This window comes from Somniosus microcephalus, chromosome 11, assembly GCF_052327205.1.
Source record: "Somniosus microcephalus isolate GS21.2 chromosome 11, FLI_Smic_1.0, whole genome shotgun sequence".
NCBI lineage: Eukaryota > Metazoa > Chordata > Chondrichthyes > Squaliformes > Somniosidae > Somniosus > Somniosus microcephalus.
The window spans coordinates 32,929,896-32,945,844 of NC_140997.1; the positions used below are offsets into that span (position 1 = coordinate 32,929,896).

The 15,949-nt window shown below is 47.6% G+C and overlaps 1 protein-coding gene across 8 annotated transcripts in view; it reads left to right on the plus strand.

Moving 5' to 3' along the window:
* The window catches only part of LOC147110459 (E3 ubiquitin-protein ligase MGRN1-like), a 152,806-nt gene that overhangs the window by 59,939 nt on the left and 76,918 nt on the right, over positions 1-15,949 (plus strand). For all 8 annotated transcript variants that reach the window (XM_086000452.1, XM_086000449.1, XM_086000450.1 and 5 more), the window contains exons 4-5: positions 4,268-4,414; positions 9,240-9,357. In XM_086000452.1, the coding sequence (XP_085856578.1) occupies positions 4,268-4,414; positions 9,240-9,357 (265 nt within the window). The remainder of the gene's footprint in view (positions 1-4,267; positions 4,415-9,239; positions 9,358-15,949) is intronic.

Consider the following 15,949-nt stretch of genomic DNA (forward strand, 5'->3'; position numbering starts at 1 on the left):
TTACAGATCTCCTGATACTGATTATATGGGGGGAGGGGAATGTCTAAATACGGAGATTAGGGAAACATGTAGTAAAAACAATGTGATTATAATGGGCAATTTAAATTTTCACACAGACTGGGTGAAGCAGAACAGCTCTAGTAGTAAAGACAGTGAATTTCTAGAATGTATTTGGGACAGTTTTCTAGAACATGTTTTAGAACCGACCAGGGAATAGACCATACTGGATTTAGTGATGAGTAACAAACCAGAATTAGTTAACAATCTGATGGGAAGGGAGCATCTTGCAAATACTGAACATAACTGAGTCACAATCTAAAGTTTTAAACTTAAGTAAGGCAAACTCCAAAGGGATGAGAAATGAATTGTTCACAGTAAACAGAGCTGAGCTGTTAATGAGTAAACATACAGTGCAAAGTATTCAAAGAAGTATTTGGTAGAATACAAAACCAGTACATACCCTAAACGACACAAGCTCCACGTGTACAGGTAAGCAACCATGGTCAACAAATGAGGTAAGAGACAGTATCAAGCTAAAAGAAAAGGCTTGCATAAAAGCAAGAAACAGTGGGAATCCAACAGACTGAGCGCTACAAAAAGCAACAAAGGGCTACAAAGAAAGTAATGAGGTACAAAAAGGAATATAAAAAAATGCATGATATTTCAAAGCTAACACAAAAGTTTTTATATATTAAGAGAAAGAGAGTAATAAAAGGAAGTAGATGGACGCAGGTGAGACTATAATGGATAAGAAGGAAATGGCAGACTTGTTCAATGAGTACTTTGTATCTGTTTTCACAGTGGAGAAAGAGGACACAATACTAGCGGTACAAGGGAACCTGAAAATAAGTCCAGGGAGGAACTTGATTTAATATAGTTTTTAAAAATGGTAATGCAGGAAATATTTAACATAGACAAATCTCTAGCACCTGATGGTTTCCATCCCAGGGTCTTAAAGTAAATAGATGAGGAATTTGCAGATGTGTTGGTGATAATTTTTCAAAACTCGCTAGATTTGGGAATTATGCCCTTGGACTGGAAAATTGCATTATTTAAGGAGGGAGGGAGAAACCAGGTAATTGCAGACCTGTCAGTTTAACATCAATTGTGGGTAATCCATCATCAGGGACAAAGTGACTGGGCACTTACTTGGCCAAGTATGAGGTGGTCACAGAGAATCAGCATGGATTTGTGAAGTAATTGGTCATGTCTGAGTAATCTAGTTGAATTTTTTGAGGAGATCACTAGTGCCCATGGATGTTGTCCATATGGACTTCCAGAAGGCATTTTATAAGGATCCACACAAGATTACTAGTACAAATAAGAGCACATGGAATTGTAGGAGACCATGTAACATGGGCCGGTAATTGGTTGGGAGGTAGGAGACAGTGAGGATAAAGGGTATGTACTTTGATTGGCGGGATGTGACAAGTGGTGTTGTCCACTGATCTGTACTGGAGCCTCAGCTTTTCACCATATATATCAATCACTTGGATGAAAGAATAGAGTTGTATATCCCAGTTTGCAGATGATACTAAATTAGGTACTGTAGGTTATATAGATAGAAGCAAGAAGTTACAAAGGGATATAGACAGACTAAATGAGTAGTCAAAACTATGGCAGATGGAGTTCAATGTGAAGAAGTGTGAATTTGGATCTGAGAAAGGCTAATCAGAATATTTTCTGAATGGTGACAGACTCTGGGCTGTGGCAGCAAGATATCCATGTACGCAAATAACTAAAGATTATTGCACAGGTACTAAAAGTAATGCTAGCCTTTTTCTCAAAGGGGTTGGAATTCAAAAGTTAGGAAGTGATGCTTCAGTTATACAGAGCCTTGGTAAAACCCCATCTGGAGTAGTATGTTTTTGGCCCCATCATTCATTTTGAAGATGCGGCCAAGTTTAGAAAAAAGAACACATTTCAAAGATCTTGTATGCATTTTTATGCTTTGGAAAAGGCTCTGCAGACATGTGTAATTGTTGGCAGCGCGAGGAGCCCAGCAGTGCTCTTCTTTTGGAGGTGTTCCTGACATTTATGGGGAAGAGGCTTTTCTTTTTAGCCTGCCAAGGGGCTATGGTGTGTAGAACCATAGACTGCTTGGTAGTTTCTGGACTCCCGAGATTGTTGTACTTCACTAATTCAAGTGGTATGTTTATTGTGGGGCGTGTTACACTTCTTCATGCTGTGGAATGCATCTTCTGTCAGATAAGAGAGTGTACTAATCTGCATGCTAAAGGGGAGTGGGGTTGCTTTCCAGTTGGTAGGGCTGACAGGCCTTTGGCTAGGTTTGTCATTGTCCAAATGGTTGGATGCAGAAACACAACTAGAGCATATGCAGTAGTGTGCTTTTCTGACCAGGGCCTCTTCAGCAATCATTCTTCTGGGAGTGTTAGAATTTGAGTTTGTGTGGGGTGTAATATGTTTGGTGTTATGATCTTCCGTTAATTGTTTTGCAGTTTGAAATGTGCCATTTCTTCTCTAATTACTGACCAAAGTCTTATTGCACAGGATTAATGCAAATTTATGGTGCCACTCAAGACAGTGGACATGTAGTTCTACACTAATTTGCAATTGGAGAAAACAAATGGTTGCTAAGTCATAGAGGCACATCCTAATTTGGAGGTAGAGGTAATTATTGGTCATACTGGGTGAGATAGATCAATCAGCTAACTGTTGGACAGCCTTAACCTTTCCTGTGAGGATGACGTGGCAAAGTCTGGTGATAGTTTTCTTGTGACAAACTCAGAAGCCATCTGTAACCAATGATTCTGAGAGTTCTCCATTGTGTCAAATTGGAGAAAGAGCTAATAGGCCCAAGGAGGTTTTCTGGTATCACCAAATTAGGCCAATAAGACTGTCTCCAGGCTAATAGTGTTGATGTGTAGGCTATTTCTTGGCCCTTTGTTAGCCTTGTGTGTTGTGTAAAGGGTTGGCAAGAAGGCGCCAGTGATCATTATCATTAATTATATCGGAGGCCAAATTATAGGCAGCAATTCCTTGGAGTAGGGCTGCCAAGTAGTAGTGTTTTAAATAGGGGAAACTTCTTGATTGGGGAACTGCAGGCATTTAAGACCAAATTCTGCCGCCTTGCCTGCCATGAAGGAACTGGTGTGCCTGTTGAGGTCTTAGAATTGCTGAATTGGTGTTATAAATGTTTTAAGTAAATAAAACACTTAGCATAATTTTAGTAGCATGATTCTGACTATTAATCTAACCCTTTTTTGCATATGTTAGTAGCCTACAACTAAATAGATTTATGTAGGTTCTCCCAGTATGTATGTAAACAGCTCCGTCATTAACCTTCATAACACAATGAGCCATTTTATTGAAAAGCATGCCTGTGCAAAGAGGAATAAAAATTTCCATAATGACTCATTCATTATAAACACATTGTGATTGAAATTTGGAGTTTGTTTTCCTATCCAGAGTACATATTTCATTGAACAGCACAAATAAGGTGCCCTATAATGTAAAAGAATTTGCATTTGTATTTCTTCTTGGAATCTCCCAAAGCACTTAATAACCAATTGCTTTTGAAATGTAGTCTGTTTTGTAGTCAAATGCAGCAAACTATTTGCACACCGTAAGGTTCCTCAAAACAGCAAATGAGTTAAATGACCAGCTAATCTATTTTGGTGGTGTTGGTTGGAGGAACATTGATGAGCAAATGGGGGAACTCCACTGCCTTTCTTCAAATAATGCCATGGGATCTTTTACGGCCACCTGAACAGGTAGATGGGGCCTTGGTTTAATGATCCATCACCAGTAGCTTCTAGGAATTCTATCCGTCTATTGTAGGTTCCTCGGGTTTGGATGGGAATATGTATAACTTTTTTTAGTTTTGACTAAGAATAACTGGGTGGTTACCAAGTGACTTTGTATGTGTATGCTCGTAGTTAACAGAACCACAGTTAGAGTGAGTTGTGAAAATGTGTTTGGTGGGTGTACAGAAATAAGTTGAAATGAAGGTTACTTTTGTAAACTTAATACTGAAATTTCAAGTATACTGTTGAAAAGCATACTAATACTCTCTTGTTGCAGGTGGGTGCGGGTAGATAGGCCACAATATTTTGTATAAACAAAGACATCCACTTTTTTCTTCCCTCTAAGCAAAAGTGCTAGAACTTAATTTAAAAAAAATCCTGTGTTGAAATGGGCACTGGGCACTTAAACAGCAATACATAACAATACCTATATAATTATAATGAACAGAAGTTAATATCTGATGATTTGTGTGTATATATTTATATTTATTCTCTTGCAGGTATAAAGATGAAGCTGACAGTCCTACTGAAGAGAATGCCAAGCCAAAAGTGCTATACAGTGTGGAGTTCACCTTTGATGCTGATGCACGTGTTGCTATAACAATCTACTGCCAGGCAACAGAGGAGTTCCAGAGTGGTATGGCAGTGTAAGTGATATACCTATCAATTCGTCCAATAAAAGCGACGAGTTAGGAACGTAACTAAAGGTTTTTATTGACTAAATAACAGAGCCCACCCTCGTGGGTGATCGGGTCCAACAAGGAGGAATACCAGCCAGTCGACTACCTTTATACCTGGGCAGGTAGGTGGAGCCATGGGCGGAGTCGGAGGTGGTCAGCCCAGGTATAACAGCGCGACAAGAGGCGACCTCGTATAGTGATACAACAGTGGGAACAGTGATAACAATACAACAGTGATAACTATAGTGTAACGATAAAAGTGGTTTACCACATTCACCCCTTGTTTAGATTTGAGTCCGGCGGGGTGAAGTGTACTACCAGTTCTGGTATGTCAGTCTGTCCGGAGGCCTCGTAAGCCTCTCCGATCGTCACAGCGGCGGTGCTGCGTTATCCGGTGTTAATGCTGGTGTCTGCGTGGTCGGCGAAGGCTCGTGGGGTTCCGGCATGCCGTCTACCTGGGCTGGAATTGGGGGGGTGGTGGGGGGGGGGTAAAGGTGGTGTCTCCGGAGTGCCCGAGGGTGCGAGGTCTCGTAAGGAGACAGTGTCCTCCCGCCCGTCTGGGTAAGCCACGTAGGCGTACTGGGGGTTGGCGTGCAGGAGGTTCACCCTCTCGACCAGGGGGTCCGTTTTATGGGCCCTCACGTGCTTTTGCAGCAAGACGGGCCCCGGAGAGGTCAGCCAGGTTGGTAGAGTGGTTCCCGTAGTCGACTTCCTGGGGAAAACAAACATTCGTTCATGGGGGGTGGCGTTAACGGCAGTGCAAAGTAGTGACCGGATGGAATGCAGCGCTGTCGGGAGGACTTCCTGCCAGCGGGAGGTTGGGAGGCCCTTAGACTTTAAGGCTAAGAGGACGGCCTTCCATACCGTCGCGTTCTCTCTTTCCACCTGGCCGTTCCCTCGGGGGTTGTAGCTGGTGGTCCTACTTGCTGCAATACCTCTCGCTAGTAGGAACTGACGGAGTTCCTCGCTCATGAAGGAGGTGCCCCGGTCACTATGTATATAGTTCGGGAACCCGAACAAGGCGAAGAGGTCGTTCAGGCACTTGATGACCGTGGTACTGGTCATGTCTGGGCAGGGGAAGGGAAACGGGAGTACTCATCAACAATGTTGAGGAAGTACACATTGCGGTCAGATGACGGTAGAGGCCCCTTAAAGTCGATGCTCAGGCGCTCGAAGGGGCGGGTGGCCTTGATCAGGCTTGCTCTGTCCGGCCTATAGAAGTGCGGTTTGCACTTGGCGCAGGTCTGGCAGTTCCTGGTCATGGTCCTGACCTCCTCGATGGAGTAGGTCAGGTTGCGGGCCTTAATGAAATGGTAAAGTCTGGTGACCCCGGGGTGGCAGAGGTCGTTGTGGAGGGTCTGAAGTCTATCAATATGCGCGCTGGCGCATGTAATTCGTGAAAGAGCATCAGGGGGTTCGTTCAGCTTACCTGGCCGGTACAAGATATCATAATCGTAGGTGGATAGCTCGATTCTCCACCTCAAGATCTTGTCATTCTTGATTTTGCCCCTCAGCTTGTTATTAAACATGAAAGCAACCGAACGTTGGTCGGTGAGGAGGGTAAATCGTTTGCCTGCCAGGTAATGCCTCCAGCGCCGTACCGCCTCCACAATTGCCTGGGCTTCCTTCTCGACCGACGAGTGTCGGATCTCGGGGCCCTGTAGGGTCCTTGAGAAGAAGGCCACCGGCCTCCCCTCCTGGTTAAGGGTAGCGGCTAGGGCGAAGTCGGATGCATCGCTCTCCACTTGGAAGGGGATGGACTCATCCACTGCGTGCATTGTGGCCTTGGCTATGTCTCCCTTGATGAGGGAGAAGGCCGCGCACGCTTCCTCCGTGAGGGGGAAGGATGTGGACTTCATGAGGGGTCTGGCTTTGTCCGCATAATTGGGCACCCATTGGGCATAGTAGGCGAAGAGCCCCAGGGTTCTCTTAAGTGCCTTAGGGCAGTGGGGGAGGGGTAGCTCCATGAGGGGGCGCATTCTTTCGGGGTCGGGGCCGATGAGTCCGTTCTCTACTACACAGCCAAGGATGGCAAGGCGTGAGGTGTTAAACACACATTTCTCCTTCTTGTAGGTGAGGTTCAGCCGTTGGGCCGTACGGAGGAATTTCTCCAGATTCACGTCATGGTCCTGCCGGTCGCGGCCGCAGATGGTGACGTTATCTAGATAGGGGAATGTGGCCTGCAGTCCGTTCTGGTCAACCATCCGGTCCATCTCCCTTTGGAAGACCGAGACCCCGTTGGTGACACCGAAGGGGACCCTAAGGAAGTGGTATAGGCGCCCATTCGCCTCGAAGGCGGTGTACTGGCGGTCCTCGGGGTGGATAGGGAGTTGGTGGTAGGCCGACTTAAGGTCGATGGTCGAGAATACGCGGTATTGTGCAATCTGATTGACCATGTCAGATATGCGGGGAAGGGGGTATGCGTCCAGCAGGGTGTATCTGTTTATGGTCTGGCTGTAGTCGATGACCAGGCGATTTTTATCGCCGGTCTTAACGACCACGACCTGGGCACGCCAGGGGCTGTTGCTCCCCTCGATAATGCCCTCTTTTAGGAGGCGCCGCACCTCAGAGCTAATGAAGGCTCTGTCCCCAGCGCTGTACCGCCTGCTCTTGGTAGCGACGGGTTTGCAGTCGGGGGTGAGGTTAGCGAACAGGGAAGGTGGCGGCACCTTGAGGGTGGATAGGCTGCAGGTGTTACGCGGTGGGAGGTTTAACATTCGCTGGTTGTCGACTGTGAGTGGGGGGAGGGGTCCACCGTATGCTAGGGTTACACTTTGGAGGTGGGATTGGAAGTCCAGCCCTAGTAGGACGGCAGCGCAGAGCTGGGGGAGGACGAGGAGTTTAAAATTTTTATACTCCGTACCCTTAACCGACAAGGTCACAACGCAGTAGCCGCTAATGTCCGTGGCGTGGGACCTCGATGCCATCGAGATTCGGTTGCGCGTTGGCAGGACAGGGAGGGAGTAGTGGCTCACCGTGTCTGGGTGGATGAAGCTCTCCGTGCTTCCGCTGTCGAACAGGCAGGTCGTGGCGTGGCCGTTTACTTTGATGTCCATCATCGACTTGGACAGGTGGTGTGGGCGGGCTTGATCCAGAGTGACGGAGGCTAGTGTGTAGGTAAGCGAGTCGTTGTCGTCTGCGGGCGAGGCGGTCGTCGGGTCCGGGGGCCCGGTGGCAGTCGGGCGTGGTGGGTAAAATGGCGTCTCCCACGAGGTAGGACAAAATGGCGGAGAAGATGGCTGCCCCCATAACTCACATGAGGCACTATTGGGGTCGGTTGCCTTGATCAAAGATGGCCGCCCCCATGACTCACGTGTGGGGATGCTGGCCTCAGTTGCCTTGAAAGAAGATGGCCGCCCCCACAGTTCGCATGAGGCACTGCTGGCCTCTGAAGATCCGCTCCTGCAGGCCTTAGAGAAGTGGCCTTTCTTCCTGCAGGTTGAGCAGGTAGAGTTCCTGGCTGGGCAGCGCGACCTCGGGTGCTTCTCCTGGCCGCAAAAGAAGCAGCCGGCGGCCCGATCGCGGGTGCCCGATGTCGGAGCCGGTACCGGGGGTGGCGGTCCCGGTCGGGTCCGGGACGCCGACGCTGAGGTAGGTCCCGGGGGCGGCGCTGCGAAGGGTATTGCGGTAGGGGTCAGGCCCGAGTCCCAGGGTCGCGAGCAGTACCTGGAAAACGCCTGATGGGCCACCTCTAGGGAGAGAGCGAGGGCTTCAGCTTTGTCCAGGTCGAGGTCTTTAGCTTCAAGCAGTCTTTGCCGTGAGTAGTCGGACCGTAGGCCTTTCACAAAGGCATCGCGGATATTATCTTCCGTATTTTCAACAGCCGTCACCGCTTTAAAGTCACAGTTCCTGCCGAGTGCTCTTAGCGCCCGTAAAAATTCAGCTACAGACTCTCCTGGCTGTTGCGGGCGGGATCTTAGGAGGTGCCTGGTGTACATGTAATATACCGGGCTCCGGTACTGCTGTTTCAGTAGGTTGATAGCGGCCTCGTATGTAGTCGTGTCCTGGATGAGTGCGTATACTCTCGGGCTCGCTTGGGTGTTCAGAACTCTTAGTTTGGATCTCTGAGGGACGCCGGATTCTTCCAGGTAGGATTCGAAGCAGTCCAGCCAGTGTTTGAAGTTGAGGGCTGAGTTTGCTGCCTGTGGGTTTAGATCCAGGTACGGCGGTTTGAGGGCTTGCAGCCAAGCCGGCTGGTGTGGCTGGTGTAGCCCGGTGTCTGAAAGCTGCTGTGGCTGTGCTTCTGGGAGGGCTTCTGGCTGGCCAGTAGTAGACATCTTTAAAATTTAGTCAATAAAATTGATATACCTATCAATTCGTCCAATAAAAGCGACGAGTTAGGAACGTAACTAAAGGTTTTTATTGACTAAATAACAGAGCCCACCCTCGTGGGTGATCGGGTCCAACAAGGAGGAATACCAGCCAGTCGACTACCTTTATACCTGGGCAGGTAGGTGGAGCCATGGGCGGAGTCGGAGGTGGTCAGCCCAGGTATAACAGCGCGACAAGAGGCGACCTCGTATAGTGATACAACAGTGGGAACAGTGATAACAATACAACAGTGATAACTATAGTGTAACGATAAAAGTGGTTTACCACAGTAAGTTAATAACTCTTTCTAATTTTCAACATTTAGAATCTTACTGTATCACTAGTTTTAAATCTTAAAAACTATTTGAAGGTGTGCAGGGCATGAAGTTAGTCACTGATAACACTAGATGTCAGAATCTTTGGGTTATTAGGTAGGAGAGAGCTATTACATTTTTATAGCTGTGCTTTTTGTTTGTTTTAGATATACATCAAAGCATCCTTCCATGCATTCTGAGACCATCCATTACAAGAGAGGTGTGAGCCAGCAGTTCTCGCTTCCTTCTTTTAAGATTGACCTCTCCGAATGGAAGGAAGATGAGGTAAATACTCCCTTTTATTTATTTTTCCCTTTAATTTTTCTCCCCCAACTCCCTGCTCTTCTGAAGGCAGTAACCCATGCTGGAGTATGGTTCCATGAGTTCTGGTGCTCCTTCAGTTTCTCACCCATGTGAGCATTCTTCACTTGTGAGCCTAGATAATGAGTGCTGCCGAGTTATTCTGCCATGGAGTACAACTCTGTCCTCACCTGAAGTCATAAACTTCCAGTGAGGGTCATTCAATAGAACTCGCGAGTGGGAATGCTAGCTGATATATTTACAAAAATGACATTTACTATGATGTTGCAAGCGGGGAGTCAAAACCAAGGCAGTGCTCATGCCCAGCAAGGTTAGAAGATGGAGGAATAATAGGACCATGCCAGGCAAGTGGGAGATGGAGCCATATGGGGTGAAGAGGAGAGACATGAAGAGGGGATGGGAGGGGGAAAAGAGTAAGAAGGTGTGGAGGGATGGGAGAGGAGTGACATGGATAAGGGGAGTGGGAAGGTTGGGATGGGAAGAGGAAGGAGATGGAGGGGAAGAAGGAGCTGGAAGGGGAGAGGGGAGCTGCTGGGAGTATGGGACGCTGCTCAGCAGGTAGCATTTTTGCTGGGTTTGGAATTCCTCTGAGGGGTGAGGGAGGGTAGCAGTCTGTCCCTGCAAAATTGGCCGTGATTTTTGCTGACCTCGGCAGGTTGGTGGTGGGTCCTGACCCCGCTGCTGTCTCCATTCCGGCCTCTGAAATGAATTTCCCTTGATTGGGCTTGTTAAACCCGCCCAGCGTGTTTACCGGCCAATTAGAGGAAGTGGGTCTGGTGATGTCATTTGATGACGCGTCATCAGCGATTTCCTTAAAGGGACCATGGCCAATTATTTTGATATTTGTACTGTTTGTGTTCTATAGCATTGAGGTGCTGCAAACACTGACGAGCACTGCACAGAGGTGCAGGGCTGCACCCAGACTCTCCCATGACTCCCTCCATATGCTTATGGAGGGAGTCACAGCACGCAGGAAGGTCCTCTTCCCTTCCCATGGGCGGAAGAGACCGCCCCAGGAGATCAACGCAGCCTGGTTGCACATTGCAGAGGAGGGCTCAAGCAGGGATGTGGTCAGGAGGACCTGGGTGCAGTGCCACAAACGTTTCAATGATCTCAATAGATCACGAAACATTACCACAAAGCCACTCTCAACCTCATCCTGTTGTGCCTCTCATCACATCCATATCACTCTGCCTTCCCTACCCTACTCCTGCACATCCTTACTCACACCAACTTATCTTGCACCTCCACCCATCCCTCTCTATCTATATCACATCCCCATCTCACTAGCCACCCCTCCCACTCGCCCTCATCCTAGTGCAATCATACCAACTAACAACACACAAGGGTAGGCACTTGGGTGTTTTATGCAATGTTCATGTAAAGTTTCTGTTAATGTGGTGTCAAACATTGAAACCTTTATTTTCAACACTTTGCATTCTTGGACAGATTTGTGTTCACCTTTGGAAGTGGCTTAGTGAGTTGCAGTGAATGGTGAGACATAACGGTGATGAGTGTGAAAGGAATGGCTTGGGCATTGTAGGGATGCTTTATGGTGTTGGTGTGGGATGGTGCCAACCTGGCGCATCATGGGGCAACCAGGGTGTACAGCGTCAAGTGAAGTAAATCTAGCCATGGTGAGGCCATCCCTGGCCTCCCGGGCAGCAATATGGTCGGGTGCTGATGCCCTCTGCCCTGTGCGGCATCAGGTGATTGTGGAGAAGGTTGGTGTTGCTGGTGTGCCTGGTGCTGCTGGTGTTGGGGCTGATCGTGGTGGGATTCTGAGGTCCAAGGTGAGAGAGTATAAAAGGCGCCCATGCTGATGGAATAGATGGCAGGTGAAGTGGCGATGACAGTTGCGATCTGTCAATGGTGAGAGAGGTAATGAGGTCAGACTGGATGGAGACTTGTGTAAAGACTTGCAGCATGGTGAATCTGTTGTGGGAATGCAGTGAGGAAGAGTTTGTGGCCGAGGGAAGATCTATCTGTAAGGTGGAAGCTTTTACTTTACATTTGAAGCTGTCAACTCAACAGCTGATTCAGTGGCCACTGAACTCCCACCTCAGCTTGACAGTCGTGGTCCACAACCAGCGTGGACCCCGTGGGCGAGCTGTCGCATGCAGAAGATGAGCTGAAATTCATTTTTAAATGTCTGTAAACAAGCCACTAATTACCTGAATTGGGTCCCCCGCAGTGAACTCGCTGCTGCATGTCGGGTCTGCTCAGCGCTGACAGACCCGACATCGGGGAATGGCCCGTGGCAGTGGGTTCACAGCGGGGTCCCGACCCGCTGGGGGGCAAAAAACACTTTCCCACCCGACCCGCCACCAATTGGGCCCGCTGACCTCCCGGAAAATCCAGCCTATTGACTTAGGAGAGGGGGAAAGAGGGTGAAGTAATGCTTCTAGTGGAGGAGAGGGGGTGTTGTATCTTGAATAATTTTGGATATTGTGATCATTTAGTCAGACAATCCCTTCTTGTTTCAAAGGTTATGATTTCCTCATACTTTTCGGTTCAGCACTATTCTGTTCCCCAGTTTCTGTTAGATAGTTTCTCGCTCATGGTTCAAAGTTCTTTTTTACTTTGTTACTGCTTCGATGAGCAGTCCACCCCAGAGCACTGAAGGCAATGGATTTCCACGGAAAAAAGCATTCTCTGATTTATGCTGCCTGCTGAATTTCTACTTGGAGCAGCTGTTCTTACAATGGCCTGGTCACAGCTAGTTTTACATTTGGTTTGTGGCAGTAGCAAAGGTTCCCCCCCACTCTGACCCTGATTATTATTTGTACTAGTTTTGGGATCATCGTGAAACATACTGGCCTGGATTTTGCAGTGGGTAATAACGGTGAACTTACAGCATTCGCCATCATTACACCTCTGAAACAGACCATAACTTCAGGATTTAATGCGTGCGCAGCTAAACGCAGAAATCCAGACGTTGCGGTCAGTCATTCACTGCTCCGGCGCAGGCTGCACTGTGGACCACCCACCCCCACCCCCATATGTGGCAATCAGTGGAACTGATGAAAACTTAAGCTTTTCCGTGCTAATATCGCTGTTAAACACCCCATTAAATGTTGAGCCTTGTTGGAATAGGTGTAACCGGGGTTTTAGCAGTGTATTATCCCATTCTGGCCCTGAAAAAATAATTTTATATTTGGGGAATGTCACATTTCTCCATTATGATAATTACTAGATTAAAAAAATATATACTTTTATAAAGTTTGTTTGATATTTCAGCTTCTACCTATATCCCAATTTTTATTTTGCTCTCTAACATTTTTAAAAAGTGCAGATCATCCGTGGTTTTCATTTTCTGGTTTGCTGTCTGAGAATTCTTCCATGTGATTGGCTGCTTGCAAGCTTGATGATGCCACTGCTGCTCTACGCTAGGAATCCCCTATTGACAGCGCTACAATCACTTGCACGCTGAGGAAGCTAAAGTTCTCGCCTCGGAGATCGCAAGATCTCTGGGCAACTTTCTTCGAGGTCAGCGGCGATCGCTGTCACATCGCTGCTGACTGCAAATTACGGGCAATGTGTTAGGCACTCTGCAGAAAATTACATGCAACTTCAACTATGCAAGTTAAAAGAACTGCCACATGCAATAGTGTCGGCCCACATCAGGCTGGCTGATCAGAGATTTGGGTCTGAAAGCGATAGGAGAGTGGCTGACTGCTCAGCCCACAGAGCAGCAACTGGCGGAGTGGGAATGAGCTGGGAGGTGAACAACATTGTGCAGCAACACTCATGAGAACCGGCAGTTAAGGATCTCGCCCAAGCAGCAGAGCTGGATTGTGGCAAGGGCAGGGCGGCTTCACTGGTGGAACACGGGGTTGAGTCAAAACACAGACGTAGCAAAGAAGGGGAGGTGTCCTACAATTGCCAAAATAGGTTTAAGGAAAGGGGGGAGGTATGCAGGAATCCAGGGTACTCCGTTTAGTCAGCTGTCACCAAATCTGGTTGGATCAAACGCTAAAGCTGTTCTCCTCTGCCAAAACCACCAACTACTCCAGGATCATTCTGGCGAATAACGATAACTCTTGGCTTCTTTTCTCCACCATCAACCATCTCCTTAATCCCTCTCTCCTACACCTCCACCTTTATTTCTAGCAAGTGCAAGGAGCTCATCTTTGTCACCAAGATTCTGACCATCCGTCCAGCTCCCTCTGCTGTCCCTACCCCTTCCCCTCTCCCACCAAGCCAAATCATACCCTAAGGCTCCCCCTTGCCCATACCCTGCACTTGCATCTTCCTCCACTTTTTCTCCTATCTCCCCTCAACCTCTCTCCGAGTTCATCTTGTCCATGAGACCCACCTCCTGCTGCCTTGATCCCATTCCCACCAAACTGCTGACCCTTGCTGGCTTGCATGCGAGCTGACATTGTAAATGATTCCTTCTTATCAAGTATTGTTCAACTTCCTTTCAAAATTGCTGCAATCACCCCTTTATTTCAAACAAAGCAGCCTAGACTCCTCTATCCGTACCAAATCTCCAGCCTCCGTTTCTTCCCCAAGTACTTGAATCTCGACTATCTGATTTCTGTTTCTGCCAAAGCATAAAACACACCTAACTAAAGTCACAAATGACATTCTCTGTGACTGTGATCATAATCCGTAGATATGGAGTCAGCTTCCATATGTACGCTGATGACACCCAACTCTATTTCTGCACCACCCTCTCAACCCCTCCACTGCCTCTGTGTTGTCAGACTGCTTATCTGACATCCAGGCTTGGATGAGCCACAATTTCCTCCTGTGGGAACATTGGGAAGACCGAAACTATTGACATTGGCCCTTGCCACAAACTCTGTACCCTGGTCACTGATTCGATCTCTCTCCTCGGCCAGTGTCTCGAGCTGAAAAGATTGTTTGCAACCTTGGCATCCTATTCTACCTGAAATGAGCTTCCGACCCCATATCTTCTCCATCACATGCCTACTTTAATATCTGTAACCTAACTCTGCGCCACCCTGCCTCAGCCCACCCTGCCTCAGCCCACCCTGCCTCAGCCCACCCTGCCTCAGCCCACCCTGCCTCAGCCCACCCTGCCTCAGCCCATCCATGACTTTGTCACCTCCAGACTTGATTATTTCGATGTTCTCCTGACTGGCTTCCTATTCTGCAACCTCCATTAACCTGAACTGGTCCAAAAGTCTGCCACCCGTATCCTAATCTGGACCAAGTTCTGCTCATCCATCACCCTGTCCTTAATGATCTACATTTGCTCCCAGTCCCCCATGCCTCAAATTTAAAATTCTCATCCTCCTGATTAAATCATTGCTTGGCTTGCCCCTGACTATCTCTCTAATCTCCCCTAGCTCTACAACCATCTCCTCCACCCCTAAATCACCACTCCTCTGATTCTGACCTTTTGTCCGTCACTCACCTCCGCCTCATGCTCTGGAATTCCCTGCTTTAGACCCTCCACTTTTCTGCGTCTGTCTCTTCCTTTGAAACTTCCTTGAAACCCACTTCTTTGATGAAGCTTTTGGTTACCCCTCATATTTCCTTCTTTGACTCGGTGTTCATTTATTTCTGCTGCCACACTGAAATGTCTTCGGATGTTATTCTACGTCAAGGTGCTGTATAAATGCAAGTTGTTGTTGTTAAAGTGGGCGGTCGGGCAACACCGAGCACAGTGGGAAGCTCAGTGGCAGGACATAATGAGATAGGACTGGGATGGCGGGGGACCAACATAGATGATCTTTTGGCAGAAAAATACAGCTGCACTTACAGAAGTACTCGGAGAGCGATGATCCCAAATTCCTTCCTGGGCTTCAATCTAATAGTTTTGTATTGGAGTTGGGCATTTACAGTGCTGCCTAAAACTGGTACTACGGGCAAATGTTGGCACTTTTATAATTCATTTTCACATTGAGGTAGTGTGACATAGTACTGCACAACATATTTTGAGATGGAATACAAAATCAAAATACTGGAAATCTGAAATATAAACAGAAAATGCTAGAAATACTCAGCAGGTCAGGCAGCATCTGTGGAGAGAGAAACAGAGTTAACATTTCAGGTCAATGACCTTTCGTCAGAACTGGAAAAAGTTAGAGATGTAACCGATTTTAAGCAAGTGCAAAGGCCGGGGGAGGGGAGGAAAGAACAAAAGGGAAGGTCTGTGATAGGCTGGAAGGCAGAGAGATTAAAAGACAAAAGGGGTGATGGTGCAAGGCAAAAGGGGGGGTGGTAATGGGACAAGTAAAGAAACAAAAGATGGTTCTAGAGGAGGTATGAAGGGAATAGCAGAATCATTACCAACAGCTGTTGTCCAAAAAAATGGGAGCAGCGGATATGATCTGAAATTGTTGAACTAAATGTTGAGTCTGGAAGGCTGTAAAGTGCCTAATCAAAAGATGAGGCGCTGTTCCTCGAGCTTCTGTTGAGTTTCATTAGAACAGTGTAGGAGGCCAAGGACAGAGAGGTGGGAGTGGGAGTGGGGCGGGGAATTCAAATGACAGGCGATCAGAAGCTCAGGATCATGCTTGCGGACCGAACGGAAGGAAATTAAAATTGAGTTTTGTGATCCATTCAGCAATTTTAACAT